Source organism: Gadus chalcogrammus, chromosome 11, assembly GCF_026213295.1.
Source record: "Gadus chalcogrammus isolate NIFS_2021 chromosome 11, NIFS_Gcha_1.0, whole genome shotgun sequence".
Lineage (NCBI taxonomy): Eukaryota > Metazoa > Chordata > Actinopteri > Gadiformes > Gadidae > Gadus > Gadus chalcogrammus.
Genome location: NC_079422.1, coordinates 23,683,440 through 23,699,324, shown reverse-complemented (window position 1 = coordinate 23,699,324; position 15,885 = coordinate 23,683,440). Strand labels below are relative to the sequence as shown.

Below are 15,885 nucleotides of genomic sequence, written 5' to 3'. Positions count from 1 at the left end.
TAGAGGTGTCTCAGTCTAGAGGTCTCTCACCCTTCAGACTAGAGGTCTCTCAGTCTAGAGGTGTCTCAGTCTGCAGACTAGAGGTCTCTCACCCTGCAGGTTAGAGACTTGAAGCAAATCAGCAGGGAATAGAGTAAGTGAATTCCAAAGAAGAGAGCAAGGGGAGTAGCAGGAGAAAGAGGAAGAGGAGGAGAGGGGGGGGGGGGGCGCCGGGATGATGGGTAGGCTAAGCTAGTGGGGTGGGGGGGGAGGAGACAGAGTGTGTTTGCTTTTGTGTGCTAACAATGCCAAAGTCCACTTATCAATACAGAGTGGAATTCAGGGAGAATGAAAACAGTCGCGCAGGCAGCGGAACATAAATTCCTTTTTCCTAGCAGAGTGTTTGGCTGCAGAACGGCTCCTGGTTTTCCATTTGACTTGCAGAAGTGTCATTTTTTCCTTTCTGTCTGGCCTCCCCCTACACCGTGGCCGGTGAGGCTATGGTACATAATCTTCATTCAAGATTGAATTTAAAACCAAAAGAATGCCTTCATTCTGTGGCGGGAACTGTCATCCACGGAGTCAACATCCTAAAACACAGGCAATTTAAAATAACGATATATTTTAATTGTATAGTACACTAGTGGAGCACAGCTTTGGTGTTTCTATTGGTTTGTCCTCACACTGGTCTCTTTGAAGCAGTTTGGAGATGAAATGTGGCGTCTACTGCATATTAGTCTCTTCATTATGTGTTCTATACACACAGACATGTACATTTCTGTACATTGAGAACAGACTCACAAATGCACCTGCTAAATTAAGTCGTTCCATAAACTTTTGGATTCCAAAATATGAATATGAATCCTCAAACTCCTTCAGGCACACGCAAGGCTGAACAGGTAGGTCTGGCAGGACTCAAACAGTAGTTCTTTGTGTGATCCTCATGTTGCGTATTAATCACCAGGCGATGGAAAGACCATGCTCAGAAGACAATACTGTTCCAACTCAAAAGTTGGACTTATGTGCGCTCTATATTCATCATCTAACTTTAATAACATAGAGAACTACTTGTTCGGCGTCAGCTTTACAGAGTAAGAGGGGATTAAGAATAATGAGGAGACTATTTTTTTTATTGTTTAATGGAAAACTTTTCTTAGATGAAACATCTTATTTCAGCCTTTCCAGTGACACAAATCATAGAAAACCACAGGAACAGCCAGTTGCTGATCTGATCCGAGGTATTAGCCGGCAGCAAAGCAAACAATAGCTATGATGTTCGTAGTGCTTTATTTAATTCTGCTATCCCACCCACATGAATCAAAACAACTATTTTCTTCATTGCTATTTGTTTTTCACCATTTTGTTTGGACTAGGAAACTGATGAATGTGGGAATCTGTAGATGTGCTGATAAAATCGTCAAGTCATCGAGCACACAGCCCTGGTAAGCATCTCCTGTGGCAGGAAACACTGACATCAGAGGGAGAGAGAGAGAAAGAGAGAGATTTTAGGGAGGGAGAATTGAGGGAGGGCGAATCGCATGAGTGGGAGAAAGCCCTTTTTTCCAGAAGGCTCACTAGGTACAAATGGTAGAAGAATGTGTACCCCCCTCCTACTCCCCTTACTGGCCATCCAGAGAGAGAAACACTCCGGAGTATTTGGCATTCAGAAACTGTGTAGCATCTCTGGACAAACTCAACCTAATATTATGTTTTAAAAAAAAGAAGTAATTTCTCCTTCACTTAATCTCTTGGAGACACCAACACCAAACAAAGCCAAGAAAAGTGATTACTACTCATCTTAACCAATAGGCCTACAACAATACAATAAATACCTGGAATTGGTTGAACCCTTCCAGGTATATCGTTTTTTCCATTATCTTGTGCGCACTGGTTGTGCTGGTCATCTGTCATCGAACACTGTGGGGCCGCGGCCCAGAGTTTGATTAAACACAGATGCAGCAGCGGAACCGAGGCGCCTTTGGACTCAAAGCCCCCCACTCGACCTCATTCAACTTATATAACGATAAACACGGGGCGAAAGCTATTCGCATCCGCGCCGCTGGTAGTAATTCGATAATCTGACGTTTCCTTTCAGACGTGAATTAGTGCATATTTTGCATTGTCTGCAATATATATATTTTGGTGAAGGATTCCACAAGGTAGGGAACGCAAGAGCTACTGGAGCTGCGATTTCACCAGTCTCCTCGTCGATAAGCCATTTGGGTGGAGGAGTTTGTAGGTTGTAGGCCCCATTTATAACATCAGGATAAGTAGTTATTAGTGATCGTATTAAAGATCCATTTGCTTAGTTAATTTAAAAAAAAAGTCTCGTTTAGTCTCATAGTGCTGCTGTTTCATTTCAGAAAGTATCTCCGGAGGATTATCCTAGACTGCCCACTAGTGGTGTTAAGCTGCAATTACCACCTGCGATTTTATTCACAATACGAGCACATCAAGGGCCCATCAATCAGCCTGATTGGATGAATGCAATACAAAACAGACAATTTTAAAACGGCATTTATTTAACGTTCTTCATACAATACATTGAATGTACAACAGCACATCATCTGAAATACCTCTCATTACAAAATAGGGGCTTCTACAATCAAGGTACAGTCATAAAATGCTCTGAGACAAGACAACGGCAACAGTAAAACACCTTCATACAAAGCGCAGGATATTGAGAGAAGTGATTGTATCAGCCGAGCTATTGTAGGAAGCAGATCTTCAGAACGCTCCCCTGACGAGAGCGTCCAACATTCTGCATGGACCCGTTTCCACTTTGATCTGGATTACTTTTCCAAACGATAACCAACGCATAGATAATTTGATCCGTTGGAACCGGTCAAAAAATAAAAGCTGGAGTCATTCATGATTTTTAGTTGGAGAGACAAAAAAAAGAAGAAGTCTTCGGATATTGAATATATATGCTAAGGTTTGAAGCGTATACAGTAGGTGACTGCTAATAATACAGTAGCCTATATACTTACAATCATATATTGCACCGGCTTGTTTTTAGTGAGTGCAGCTGTTAGGACAGGGTTGAAGTGAGTGTTTTTCTCTTGACATCAAACACTTAGATCACAGCAAGAGTATACTGTACTACCACTGAAGCCACAAGAAACCAGCTTATATCCACATGGTAAACGGCAGCCAATCCAACGTGATCTTCTGTCTCCGTATTCTAAGTGTAAGGGCCTATAGTGTGTCTCTAAATGTCTTCCTAGTATACACATACACATTGACTAACTCGTTTGTTTAAATATGCCATCATGTAGGGGTTTTTCTTTCGACACAGCATGTTTGAATGCATATTCAATTTCATGTAATATATATTCAAATCGTATGACAAAGAAAAACCCATAGGGACTAAAAGGAAACCAACAGAACAGAGACGAAACCAAACCAACAGAGAACGTAGCGTCGGATCCGAACATAACGGAGCGGGCGGCGGCCTCCCGTACAAACATCAAGAGAGAGGAGGGAGAGATTCCTCTCAGGTCTTGAGGTAAGAAATGTGTCTCAGTTTTAATGCCCTACTGACAATCATACAAATACAATCACTTATTCTCTATGTACAAACTTCCTGATGCACACGCAAGCACACACACACACACACGCACACTGAAACACACACACACACACACCTTTTGATAGAGATCAAATAAAACTAAACGTGAGATCATATCCACATCCGATTGAGCGGCAAGGAAAGGGGGCTATGACATGTAGCCTGATTTACACAGGTGGGCAATAATAAGCATTATGGCTATTGGAGATGGCCTGGACCCCCCTCCCTCCCCCTCCTCCTCCGCCTCAAACACATAATCAATATTCTACAAAGAGTGCAAATTTTGCTGTCCAACTAAAACACTTGCAAGCACTTGGCAAAAAATTATAATATTCAGCTCACTTGTAAAAAGTCGGTAAAGGGTGTATAAAAAATGTCAATAAATAATAAAAAATAGAACTGCGTATCGTTGTATTTATTTATATATCTTTTTCCACACGCGCGGCAGGCCTGCGTGTGCGTTCTCTGAGTGGATTACGGGGCCGTAGCGGGGGGTTCTGCTTCAGCAGTACCGTTTCACACGCATGGATGACCTGCCGTTGCGGCACAATGAGGCCCGAAGACTTCTAAATGAAACGTCACACAAAGCCGGACGCACAGAGGCCAAAGTAGGACGTCTGAACCGAGCACTCCGACCCCTCGACCAGGGCATCCATAAATAATAGGATCACCCCGCGGCCAGTGGGCAGGGAGGGAGACACAGGGAGGAGGGTGTCACTGAGGCAGACAGCCGAGCGTGAAGCGCTCTTTCCCCGTACTCACTGACGCGATCGGCTGATTACTGAAGCTTTACCAGGAGGAGGAGGAGGAGGAGGCTATGCGATGCTACAGTACTAGTTGCTACCTGAAGAACGCTACAGGCCAGGAACGTGCGGGAAGGGACGTTGGCGGTTTCCGCGTCGAGACCACCAAGGTGCCAGCGGTGGAGGGGGGGGGGGGGCCTGAAGTACGACCGGGAACGGAGGCCTGTTGGAGGCCCGACCCGCCCAGGGTCTGTAGCGAACGCGCGGGGTAAATGTGTTGTGTGTATTCGGAGCGGGTCCCTTCTCTGGCTCTCTCAGGAGGACTGTAGTGTTCCACTCGTGGGTACGACGTAGCTTAATGCAGCAGGTGCTTTGATAAAAGCTGGCTTTATCGTGTGCCAAGTAAACAAAAAAAAAAAAACACAAACACAAACAACCCATCTGTTGTCAGTTCCTGTCGTGTGACGCACACACACATAAAACACACACACGCACGCACTCGTTCACTGGCTCATGCACACAAACCCTGAAGTTAGGAACGAAGTCGATCGTCACACAGCACTGTCGTTTTTTTCTTGTGTTGATTATCATTGAGGGAGAGCTGGGATTGCATACCGTACCACACGTCTCTTATGAGAGGCCCCCTGCGTCCGATATCAGCTTGTTCGTTTCATCCATCTCTCACTCACACACACACACACACATGCACACACTGCATTTTTGCAACCGCACACACTGTCACATGCTCGGAATGTAAAGACAGCTCAAATAGCAGAAGGTTGGCCCGGCCCTCTGGGGCCGAGGCAAGCACATACGCTATCGCTAGGCTATCGCTACGCTAGACCTACCTACGCCGCTGACGCCATGGGCAGCGTTTGTAAGGACCTTCTGACGTTAAGGGAGGACCTTCTGACATTAAGGGAGGACCTTCCGACGTTCAGGGAGGACCAGAGTGTCTGTTAGAGAAGACCCCCCACCCCCATTGAAGCTCTGGGCTGCCTTTTAAACTATTTTAGGTAACTTTAGGGATGCGCTGTCCCTTTGCAAAGGATCCTCAATATTACTCATCCTTAGATCATTTAAAATATACATATATTTATATATATATTTTTTATATATATTTATGCGTAATATTTATATATACATTTATAGATTATAGTTTTCTTCGACCCCGTTAATCTCTAATCAACACCTATTCTTATCCAACTCCCGGGAGACTGGCCTCGACCGGACCTCATATTTTTCTAAATTCTTCTAAAAACACCCTCACTAAGAATGCATTACAGCAGGGAATGCAACCCCCTCCTCCACCAAACAAAGTGCACCCAGCACAGTGCCGTCCGTCTGTCTGTCTGTCTGGCCGCCCACGGCGGGATGCCACCGGCCTGACGGAGACAGAGCAGCCCACGACGGCCTTTAGGCAGCGGCTAAACCCGATAAGCAAAACATCTGTTTTCCTCTTAGTTTTATTTTGTGTTGTTGCCGTGGTAGCTGTAGTTGTGGATCATCTTGTGTGGATTGGTCGGCATCAGCCCTGCGACTGCCAACCCCACCGTCTCGTTCATAGAGCCAGATTACATTGATGGACATGGGGCTGTCCATCCCCCCCCCCCCACACACACACACATACACAGCTTGGGTCAGGGGGGGGAAGTCTGCTAGAAGCGCCTGGGTAATTAGGGCTGAGTGGGGCACACACACACACACACACACACACACACACACACACACACACACACACACACACACACACACACACACACACACACACACACACACACACACACACACACACACACACACAGCCTATCTTAGATGAGTCTGGCCTCTCCTTCCATGTCCGGGGGTAGCTCACATACTCCAGTGAAGTGCATCTGCTTCTCCTTGCTGCCCTGCCCTGATCCCGACCCTGGTCCCGTTCTGGCTCCTCCCAGGCTGGGGGAGCCCCCCTGCTGGCCCTGGGGGTCCGGCGACGGCCCCCGCGGCCCCGCCCCCGCCCGCTGCTCCTTCAGGAAGACCTCCAGCCGCCGCATCATCTGCTTGGGGTTCTTCTTGGCAAACAGCTCCACCTCTGGGGCAGGGGAACAGACACACACACACACACAGACACAGACACAGACACAGACACAGACACACACACACACACACACACACACACACACACACACACACACACACACACACACACACACACACACACACACACACACGAACAGCATCGTTACCATCGTAGATCTGACAGTAGGCAGGATGTGGCAGACCGGGTTGGCTGGTAACCAGAAGGTTGCTGGTTCGATCCCTGGATCCTCCTAGCTGAACGTCGAGGTGTCCCTGAGCAAGACGCCTCACCCTAACTGCTCCCGACGAGCTGGCTGTCGCCTTGCGTGGTCGACACCGCCGTCGGTGTGTGAATGGGTGAATGTGCTATGTGTGGCCACTGGTTAGAAAAGCGCTACATAACTGCAGTCAAAAAATTAGAATATAAGGACAGGAAAAAAATAAAAAAGACAGATAAGGACCGGGAATAAAACTGAGGACGTACTGTGTTCTACATATGCAGTTGTTGCAGTGGCCTGTACCTTTAAGCACGTAGCCGGAGTCAGAGATGGTCTTCTGCTGGGTCTTCCACAGCTGGAACAGGTGCAGATACGTGGCCACGTAGAACTCGTTCAGCACCCCCACCACCTGCTGCCGCCGGTTACACTCCCTGAGAGAGATCACAGGAGGTCAAGGGGGGGGGGTGGTGGTGGTCTCCTCCCTGGCCCCCCACCTCCCCGTCACCTCCCTTCCTCTCCTAAAAGCGTCCTGGCACTTATTGTAAACACTGATTGTATGTTTTTCAAAGTAGTACTTTGTGTAGCATCTTATCCTGGCTATCTTTGTTGTATATACGGGGAATGTGTTAAACTGTGTGTGTGGTTGTTGTGGTTGTTAGTGCTTGGCACCTGTTTCTATGAACATCATTACTGTACCGACAGCGCTAAGAACACTTCGGCTCTTCTGCCACCACTGCATAGACCCTCTGAATATATTATTTATTTTTATTTTTATATGTGTTGTTGTGCTGTCTTGTTCTGCGTGTGCTCATGACACTGTAAAGCGGCCTTGGGTGGGAGAAAGACGATATATCAAATCAACGCATTATTATTATTATTATTATATTGTTCGTCTTTCCTCAGACAAATGTACTGGCTGTAAGTGGCTTTGGATAAAGGCGTCTGCTAAAGGCCCCGAATAGTGTCATGTACGTGCTGGTGGTGGTGGCGGTGAGGTGCTGTCAGAGTAGGGGGGCTCACTTTGAGAGGGCTTCTTCCCGCAGCACCTGCAGGGCGATGCGGGTCATGTTGATTGACATCACGCTGAAGGGGAAATTCTGCAACGGCGAGAGAAAAAAAAAAAAAAGGCAGTTTGCTCCAAGAAGAACATAGATCCACCCAGGTATTAACCAAACAGGAACACGTTGTTCTGGATGCTCGATTAGGAGATTACATGTTTTGACGTTTTTATGAGGCGTTACTCTATGGCATAGGATTAGGCCCAATTATTTTTTATTCTCAGAAATCTGAAATTAAAATCAGAACTCTTTTTCATTCTGACTTTAAAGTCAGAATTCTGGGAATAAAATCCAACCTACAAATGAATAATCACGTGCTTTTTCGTGGAGTCCTGAGATTAAAGTCTGAACTCTGAGCTTCAATCTCAGAATTTTCAGATTAGAGTCCGAACTCTTAATCTTCATCCGTATGCCTTAGGCTGTATCCTATTTTAACCAGGCAGCGTGGAGTGTGTGCGTGGGCTGGGGCTGGGGGGGGGCTGGAGGGGTACCTGTGTGGGGTGCTGGGAGAGCTTGTAGATGTCCCGGGCCAACGGCAGAGTCTCCGGGTCCATGACGAAGTACAGCGTGTGCATCAGGCCTAGGAAGCCCGTCCCACGCAGGTCAGTTGCCGGGTCCGTACCTGGGGGGGGGGGGGGGGGGGAGGCCCGGAGGTCACAGTCAGGCGTGTGAGCAGTGTTGCCAGATTGGGCCAGTTTGGGCGGATCGTGTCTGGTGTTGCCAGATTGGGCCAGATTTCCCACCCAATCTGGCAACCCTGACTGCAGTGCACTAGGTATAAGGTAACGTGACCTTCGATTTACCGCCCAATCTGGCAACCCTGGCTGCAGTGCACTAGGGATAAGGTAATAACGTTACCTTTGAATTCCCGCCCAATCTAGCAACACTGGCTGCAGTGCACTGCAGCCAGGGTTGCCAGATTGGGCGGGAGATCTGGCCCAATCTAGCAACACTGCGTGTGAGATGAAGTACGTACGCAGCAAAACAGTATCTCAGAGGTTTAGAGAGGAGGGAGTCGACCAGAGTCACTCCACCAAACTCTACAAAGGTGTACTGGAGTTTAACATTTAGGACAACATTTGGCCTTTCTATTCTTCCCAGTGTTGTTTTTCTTTGTCGTGCCGTTAACGAGCAGGTTGGGGTTATGCATCATCCTCTAGGTGCATGCCTTCAGGTAGAACGTGGACATTGAGGATTGAACCCAGAACCATTTAGCATGGAATCAGACAACCTGACCACTATATCCTGCACCCTCCCTCCTCATTTAATTATGTAGTAATTGAGGATTTTATGAAATGTGTGATTAAAGATAAATCGTTGTTTTTTTTATTAGAGCTGTGAATGAGGAGGACGTGGGTTCGAATTTGGTCCGTTAAAAGAACGCAAGATCGATTGAAATAATCGTTGCTTAATAAGGTTGTTGTTTCGACTGTCATGCTTTCTCAAAAACAAACATAAATTATCTTGAAAACCGCAGAACCCTTCAGCTGTTAACATCTTTCACCTGGCTGGCTACTGAAAGCATTGGGAAGCACACTGCCTTATCTGGTGTGTGTGTGTGTGTGTGTGTGTGTGTGTGTGTGTGTGTGTGTGTGTGTGTGTGTGTGTGTGTGTGTGTGTGTGTGTGTGTGTGTGTGTGTGTGTGTGTGTGTGTGTGTGTGTGTGTGTGTGTGTGTGTGTGTGTGTGTGTGTGTGTGTGTGTGTGTGTGTGCATCAGTAAAATAAGAAAAAGGGGCTGGTACCCTGGAAGCCGATGTTCTCCCAGTGGTCTCCGTAGCGAGCGCAGTCCAGCCGGCCGCCCACCAGCCTCTTGTAGATGGTCTGGAGGACACGCATGTGCACCGCCTGGCTGTTGTCTAGAGAACCTGAGGCCCGCCCACACACACACACACACACACACACACACACACACACACACACACACACACACACACACACACACACACACACACACACACACACACACACACACACACACACACACACACACAGTGAGGAGGTCTGTTCCCTTGGAGGACCAAACGTACGATAACACCCAGAAACGGAGTGTGTTTTGGGGGGGGGGGGCTCACATTGTGCAATGGCAAACACAAGGTCCCTCTCCTCCAGGAGCTCTCTGTGCAGCCGCGGGGGTCCGAAGAAGAAGTGTGTGATGGCGGCCAGGCCGGTCCTACGAACGGTGGGCTGTATGTTCCTCTGCAAGACAGCGGTACAGGAGTGAGTCCCTCAAAGAAAGAGTGTGTGTGTGTGTGTGTGTGTGTGTGTGTGTGTGTGTGTGTGTGTGTGTGTGTGTGTGTGTGTGTGTGTGTGTGTGTGTGTGTGTGTGTGTGAGAGAGAGTGTGAGTGAGTGAGTGAGTGAGTGAGTGAGTGAGTGAGTGAGTGAGTGAGTGAGTGAGTGGGTGAGTGAGTGAGTGAGTGAGTGAGTGAGTGCGAGAGAGAGAGAGAGTGTGAGTGAGTCTGTGAGTGAGTGAGAGAGAGAGTGTGAGTGAGTGAGTGAGTGAGTGAGTGAGTGAGTGAGTGAGTGAGTGAGTGAGTGAGTGAGTGAGTGAGTGAGTGAGTGAGTGAGTGAGTGAGTGAGTGAGTGAGTGAGTGAGTGAGTGAGTGAGTGAGTGAGTGAGTGAGTGAGTGAGTGAGTGAGTGAGTGAGAGAGAGAGAGAGAGAGAGTGTGAGTGAGTGAGTGAGTGAGTGAGTGAGTGAGTGAGTGAGTGAGTGAGTGAGTGAGTGAGTGAGTGAGTGAGTGAGTGAGTGAGTGAGTGAGTGAGTGAGTGAGTGAGTGAGTGAGTGAGTGAGTGAGTGAGTGAGCGAGCGAGCGAGCGAGTGAGCGAGCGAGTGAGTGAGTGAGTGAGCGAGCGAGCGAGTGAGTGTTACCAGGAGCTCCCCGAGGTCCGTGGTCTGAAAGTACTGCAGGGCCTCGTTGAAGGAGATGAGAGGCGTCGGCACCGACTCTTCGCTGGCCGCTAAAGGACACAAAACCGCGATCAATGCCAGCCAGACGGGGTGCAGGGACTGGTGGTCCAGTGGAAGCCATTTCCTGCTACACCCCATCGCTAATAACACAAATACCAGACAACCTCATGAAGAAACAGAAGTAAAAGACCCCTAAGATCCGACAGACCTGTGGCCCGTCTGGTCTTACCTGGCTGGGCGCTCTCCACTGCCTCCCATTCCTCCCTGGCCTTCTCCAGCTCAGAGCTCTCCTCTGTGGGGAGAACATAGCAACACGTCAGGGTGGTCTCTCCATCTGGCCGAGTGCGGCCGCGTCCCTGAGCAGGACGAGCCCCACCCTAACGAGCTGTCGGGCGACGCGTCGCCGACGGGGAATAAACGAGCGTGTGCGACTGTGAACGAGTCTCTGTGAGGGAATGGACAGCAGTGTTGGAAAAAGCACTGCTATAAGTGTCCTTTGATCAGAAGGTATTACACACATAGGGGGCACACAGAGGCGCGTCGCTAGGGACGTAAGGCCCCTTTGGGAAGCGCGTGGGGCAGTGTGGGGGCGCCCGTGGAGTGAGGCTGCGTGCGAAACCGGGGGATCAGATGTGGGGGAAAAAAAAATGGTATTGAAGGCAGACGTCCAGCTCTTGGCTTTGCAGTGCTACCGGGAAGATGGGGGATAAGATCAGTAACATTTATAGTACTTAGTTGTGTAGCCTCTTATCCTAGCTATCTTTGTTGTATACGGGGAATGGGTTAACCTAGCGATAGTCAGTGCTTGGCACTTGTTTCTATGAACATCCTTACTGTACCGACAGCGATATATTGTTGCTTCTCTTTCTTCTGACAAATGTACTTTGCTTTGGATAAAAGCATCTGCTTAACGCGATGAATGTTAATGTAAAAGTGGAGGTTTTGGGTTCACGACGTACACCAAAAAAAAAGGAAACAGCATGGTTTCAAAACCGGAAGGACGTGGTGGAGCACTAAAGCCCGCCTCTTGCTGGATTTGATTGGCTGCCTGGGTCAATCGGGACATTGACGAGCGATGAGACTCCACGCCTTGCACTGAATAGATTATCCTATTTTTACTTTTATGCACGTCAAAAAACGAACAAAAGAAGAATGGTCACACGCGGCGCGAAAGAGGAAAACAATGTTTTTAGTTCGCCTCTGTGATCGCCCCCATAGGAGGTCATCATCTCTATATCAAGCATGGGGATTATGATGACCCAGGTGCCTTGTGTGCCCCACAGCCTCGTCTATCCGGGTAAAAACAGACCCACACCGTACATTAGCAGGACTCTGTGCATCTCCGCAAGCAGGCAGCTCCATCTCCAGGGAAGCATTTGTTTTACCGGCTAGGGCTACCTAGCATAGGAATACGCATAATTATTCCTCTGGGTCGGAGAAGAGAAAAAAAAGGGAGAGGGTTGTGTGTGTGTGTGTGTGTGTGTGTGTGTGTGTGTGTGTGTGTGTGTGTGTGTGTGTGTGTGTGTGTGTGTGTGTGTGTGTGTGTGTGTGTGTGTGTGTGTGTGTGTGTGTGTGTGTGTGTGTGTGTGTGTGTGTGTGTGTGTGTGTGTGTGTGTGTTACCTGCCACCATAGGCTCCCCTCCCGCAGCCAAGGTCTGCAGAAGGCCATTCTGCTTCAGTGCTGAGATCTAAAGGATTGACCACACACACACACACACACACACACACACACGTCACACACACACACACACACACACACACACACACACACACACACACAATACAGAGGTCATCATGAAAACGTTGAGAAGAAAAGAACAATGTAAGGTAAAACTAAAATAGAACCCCCCCCCCCCCCCCACCACCACAAAGAAAACTAAAAACCGTTGACGCACCGGCAGTGAACGCAGCGAAGCGTTTCCATTGCTCTGCTCTTTAACACGATGGCCGATGGGGAGTCCATTCGTCACCTGGGTAGAACACAGGATACGTTCAACCAGTGCATGCGGCTCAGGAGGTAGACTGGGTAACCGGAAAGGTTGGCAGTTTGATCCCCAGGTCCCTCCCTTGAGCAAGAGCCCTGACCCTAACTGTTCTCCGATGTGCTGGCTGCATGGTTGACACAACTGTCGGTGTGTGAATGTGTGCATGAATGGGTGAATGTTAGGCAATATTGTACAACGCTTTGAGTGGCCATTGGTTAGAAAGGCGCTGCAGTGTAGTCCATTCACAATTAAACCCAAACGGGGAATGACATGGAGCAACGCGGTCTACACGGATGCAGGTGCTCGTTCATTAGTCAGTAAGAGGGATGGCAGTTTACTCACCGGCTTGTGGATGGAGTGGCCGTTCGTGACCTCCTCGAATGGTTTACATTCATGGGACAAACATGTCAGACCCTGGGAAGAGTATCGACAACGCGGAACAAATGCGTCAGACGTGGGCAACACAAGAGATTTTGCAGCGCTCATTATCCAAACAGGCTGCGGCCCGCGCGTTTACACGCACCGTTAAGAGATTGTGATTTCACATCATCTGATAGCAGACTGCGCATATTAAACCAAATGTTTAACAACACTGAAGATGCATTTCTCGTCACTGACCCAATGCATACCGAATGACGTCAAGGGTGGATATCGGATCATCGGACAATCTTACTCAAAACACTGTTATGTTTAAAGTCACATTCTGTGAAGCACATGATAATTAGACAGTCCTGACAATGGCTCTGACAACGCATAAGGCCACTGGAGCAGGGATCCAATGCCCATTTGGAATAGAGGTGATAAACTGGTCGGATGGTACTGCGGCATCAAGTTCAGGCTAGAGCCAGACAGCAGCTTACTCCTGAATGAACTGACCTTAAGCCGTCGGTCAGAGGAACAACATTACAGTCTAAAGCCCAGCACCTTTAATTGTCTTACATGAAACTTTAGCACACGAGGGGCCAGGTACTAAGTGTGTGGTAATCGATACGTCAACAGTCTACTGTACTTCTTTTTTCTTTCTTTGGTGCGGGGTGAAACAAAAGAGGTGTCAGCTACTTTACTGCTGCTGCGGATCCGAAACGCCCCGTCCCGAGCACTCAATCACAGATCACAGACCATCCGTCGAGTCGTAAATGGAATTACCTCAGTGTGTGATTCAACACTAATGTCTCCTTCCATTGCATATGTGGGAGTTTGTCAGAGAACGCTCTTCCGGATCGTTCCCTCTATAGGCCGCTGAGGTCATGGACTCGACAAGGAGCTGACGTGGAGTCCACCATGGTTTATGTTCAAGAGCCGTTCAGAGTGTCACTCTTCTCTCCTTGTATGCATGTAAAGCTAAATGTCCAAGGTCAAATGTATTTCCAACGCTTAGTTACTGTTACTGTCCATGGATGATGTTAGTCCCATTCATCTTCTTTGTGTACAGTCTGTAAACGTTGATGGCGACCCGGCTGTGAATGTTTCAAGCAACGAACCGGCGATTCTTTAAGTCACTGCGTTACAACAATGCGTCTGTGTTGTGTGTGCCGAGTGAGCTACACAGGGGGTCTTCCCTCAGGAGTCGACTGGAAGAGACAGCCGTCTAGCGATAGGCAGGTGTGCTGAAAGACTCCCTCCCTCCACCTTCCACAGAGAAGCCTGGGCGCTGTGTTGTCTCATCTGACCCAGTAGACGAATGTGGAGGCTTGATAATGACATCGGTTGGTAAGGCTGGGCCCTTCCTGTCCAAGACGCTTCATTACTTTGGCACTTAGGAGGAATCTCAGGGGCATTGGGGCAACCGCGTGGTGCTCCTGTTCACGTTACTTGCATCAGTGCTGCTGTGCGCAGGTCTTCAGCCTTACATGAAAGGGCATACAGTTGAATGTTACAATGGTCCGGTAATTGTGAGCGGTAAGACGTGTGGCATGGAAGGGATTACTTTGTGTCCATGGTCCTTGAAAGGAGGTGTCATGCTTCCATATTAGGACATCTGAAAATGAAGATAAGGGGAGAAGAGTGGGCAAAAAGAAAGAACAAACAGAAAGAGATAACAACAATACTGAATCTTTCTTGCAGCATAGCTTGGCCACAGTCATGCGTACATTTGATGGAATTGAACTGGCCTAAACCCTCGACGTCATCCTTTTAGTAAAACGTAGGCCCGTACAAACAGGAACACTGAATCCATAACCAAGAACGCCTACATGAAAGCCACATTTAATCGAATTTGTCATTTCCAAGTGTTTCAACTGAATCACCTAAGCTGCAGTTTAACTCATAAGGCGCCGAAGCACCTCGTTGTCCACCGTTAAGACATCTTATCTTTAGAAACACTTTATCCAGACGACCCTGCAGAACGATGCTGTTAACTAGTGACCGCGGGGGGGAAGGAAGCCGCTGCTGTCAGTCAGCTGTCAACTTCAGCCGCTCTGACAGCTCGCTATCTGGCGTTAGCCACTATCAGGCTGGTTAACAACCACTGACGACTGGTTAGTAGTTCCATCGTCAGCCACTAGCAGGCTGGTTACCAACCACTGACGCCTGGTCACTAGTCCCAACGTTAGCCACTAGCAGGCTGGTTAACAGGCTGGGTAACCACTACTGACGCCTGGTCACTAGCCCCACCAGCAGGCTGGATAACAACCACTAATGCCTGATCACTAGCCCCACTTGCACGCGGGTTGCAAACCACTGACGATTGGTCACTAGCCTCACTAGCAGGCTGGGTAACCACCACTAACGCCTGGTCACTAGCCCCACTAGCAGGTTGGTTAACAACCACTGTCGCCTGGTCACCAGTCCCAACGTTAGCAAATCCGCCGAGCACAAAGACTTGACAGCCTGCTTCAAATCAACTGCAATGGCAAAAAATGGAGTATGTGTACGTCTTCAAAGCCCAGCACCGGTTCTATACGGAGGTGCCGTGGAAGGACGTGCGGTCAGACAGCGAAATATGAAGGGTAACTAACGGGTAACTAACGGGTAACTAGCGGTAGCTCCATGTATCTGGAAGACATCTCTCAACAAAACCCCCCAGCAGTACAATGAAGACATGAGCTCACGCCGCGTCATTTTGTTGTTGTCACACATACCTGAATTTGAAAGCGTTGCGTTCGATGTCTTATTTCGCAAATTGGCATGTGAACGTATATTTATGAAACAACCTCAGTTTGTGATTATTTTCTCCCTCCAATCTCAGTTTTCCCTTCCCCCGTCCAGTGCCACAGTAAATCCGAGTGCATCCTGGGAGTTGTGGTTTCCTGCCTGGCTGCCTGAGTTCATTACGTCATTGCTCTTGCTCGCTCTCTCTGCACGCCTCTCTCTCCCCTTTTCCCTTCTCTGCTCACTTTAGAGATAAGTCGAGTTCCCAGGCTTCTG

At 48.5% G+C, this 15,885-nt stretch overlaps 1 protein-coding gene across 1 annotated transcript; it reads right to left on the bottom strand.

Annotated features, from left to right (window-relative positions):
* Positions 1 to 3,800: 3,800 nt before the first annotated feature.
* elmod3 (ELMO/CED-12 domain containing 3) lies at positions 3,801 to 15,883 on the bottom strand. The gene is made up of 13 exons (XM_056602522.1): positions 15,600 to 15,883; positions 13,666 to 14,497; positions 12,862 to 12,933; positions 12,430 to 12,504; positions 12,156 to 12,222; positions 10,764 to 10,826; positions 10,496 to 10,584; positions 9,700 to 9,823; positions 9,370 to 9,492; positions 8,119 to 8,249; positions 7,590 to 7,666; positions 6,873 to 7,000; positions 3,801 to 6,364 (listed from the first exon to the last, which is right to left on the bottom strand). The coding sequence occupies exons 2-13, from the start codon at positions 13,699 to 13,701 to the stop codon at positions 6,105 to 6,107; spliced, it is 1,245 nt and encodes a 414-aa protein (XP_056458497.1). The 5' UTR covers positions 13,702 to 14,497; positions 15,600 to 15,883; the 3' UTR covers positions 3,801 to 6,104.
* Positions 15,884 to 15,885: the final 2 nt, after the last annotated feature.

Bases quoted from the DNA above. Each gene is read 5' to 3' on its own strand.
- elmod3 (XM_056602522.1), bottom strand. From the start codon at position 13,701: ATGGAAGGAGACATTAGTGTTGAATCACACACTGAG. The intron at 12,934-13,665 runs GTAATTCCATTT...TACTCTTCCCAG, and splicing joins GTGTTGAATCACACACTGAG to GGTCTGACATGTTTGTCCCA. The intron at 9,824-10,495 runs GTAACACTCACT...GCTGTCTTGCAG, and splicing joins CGGACCTCGGGGAGCTCCTG to AGGAACATACAGCCCACCGT.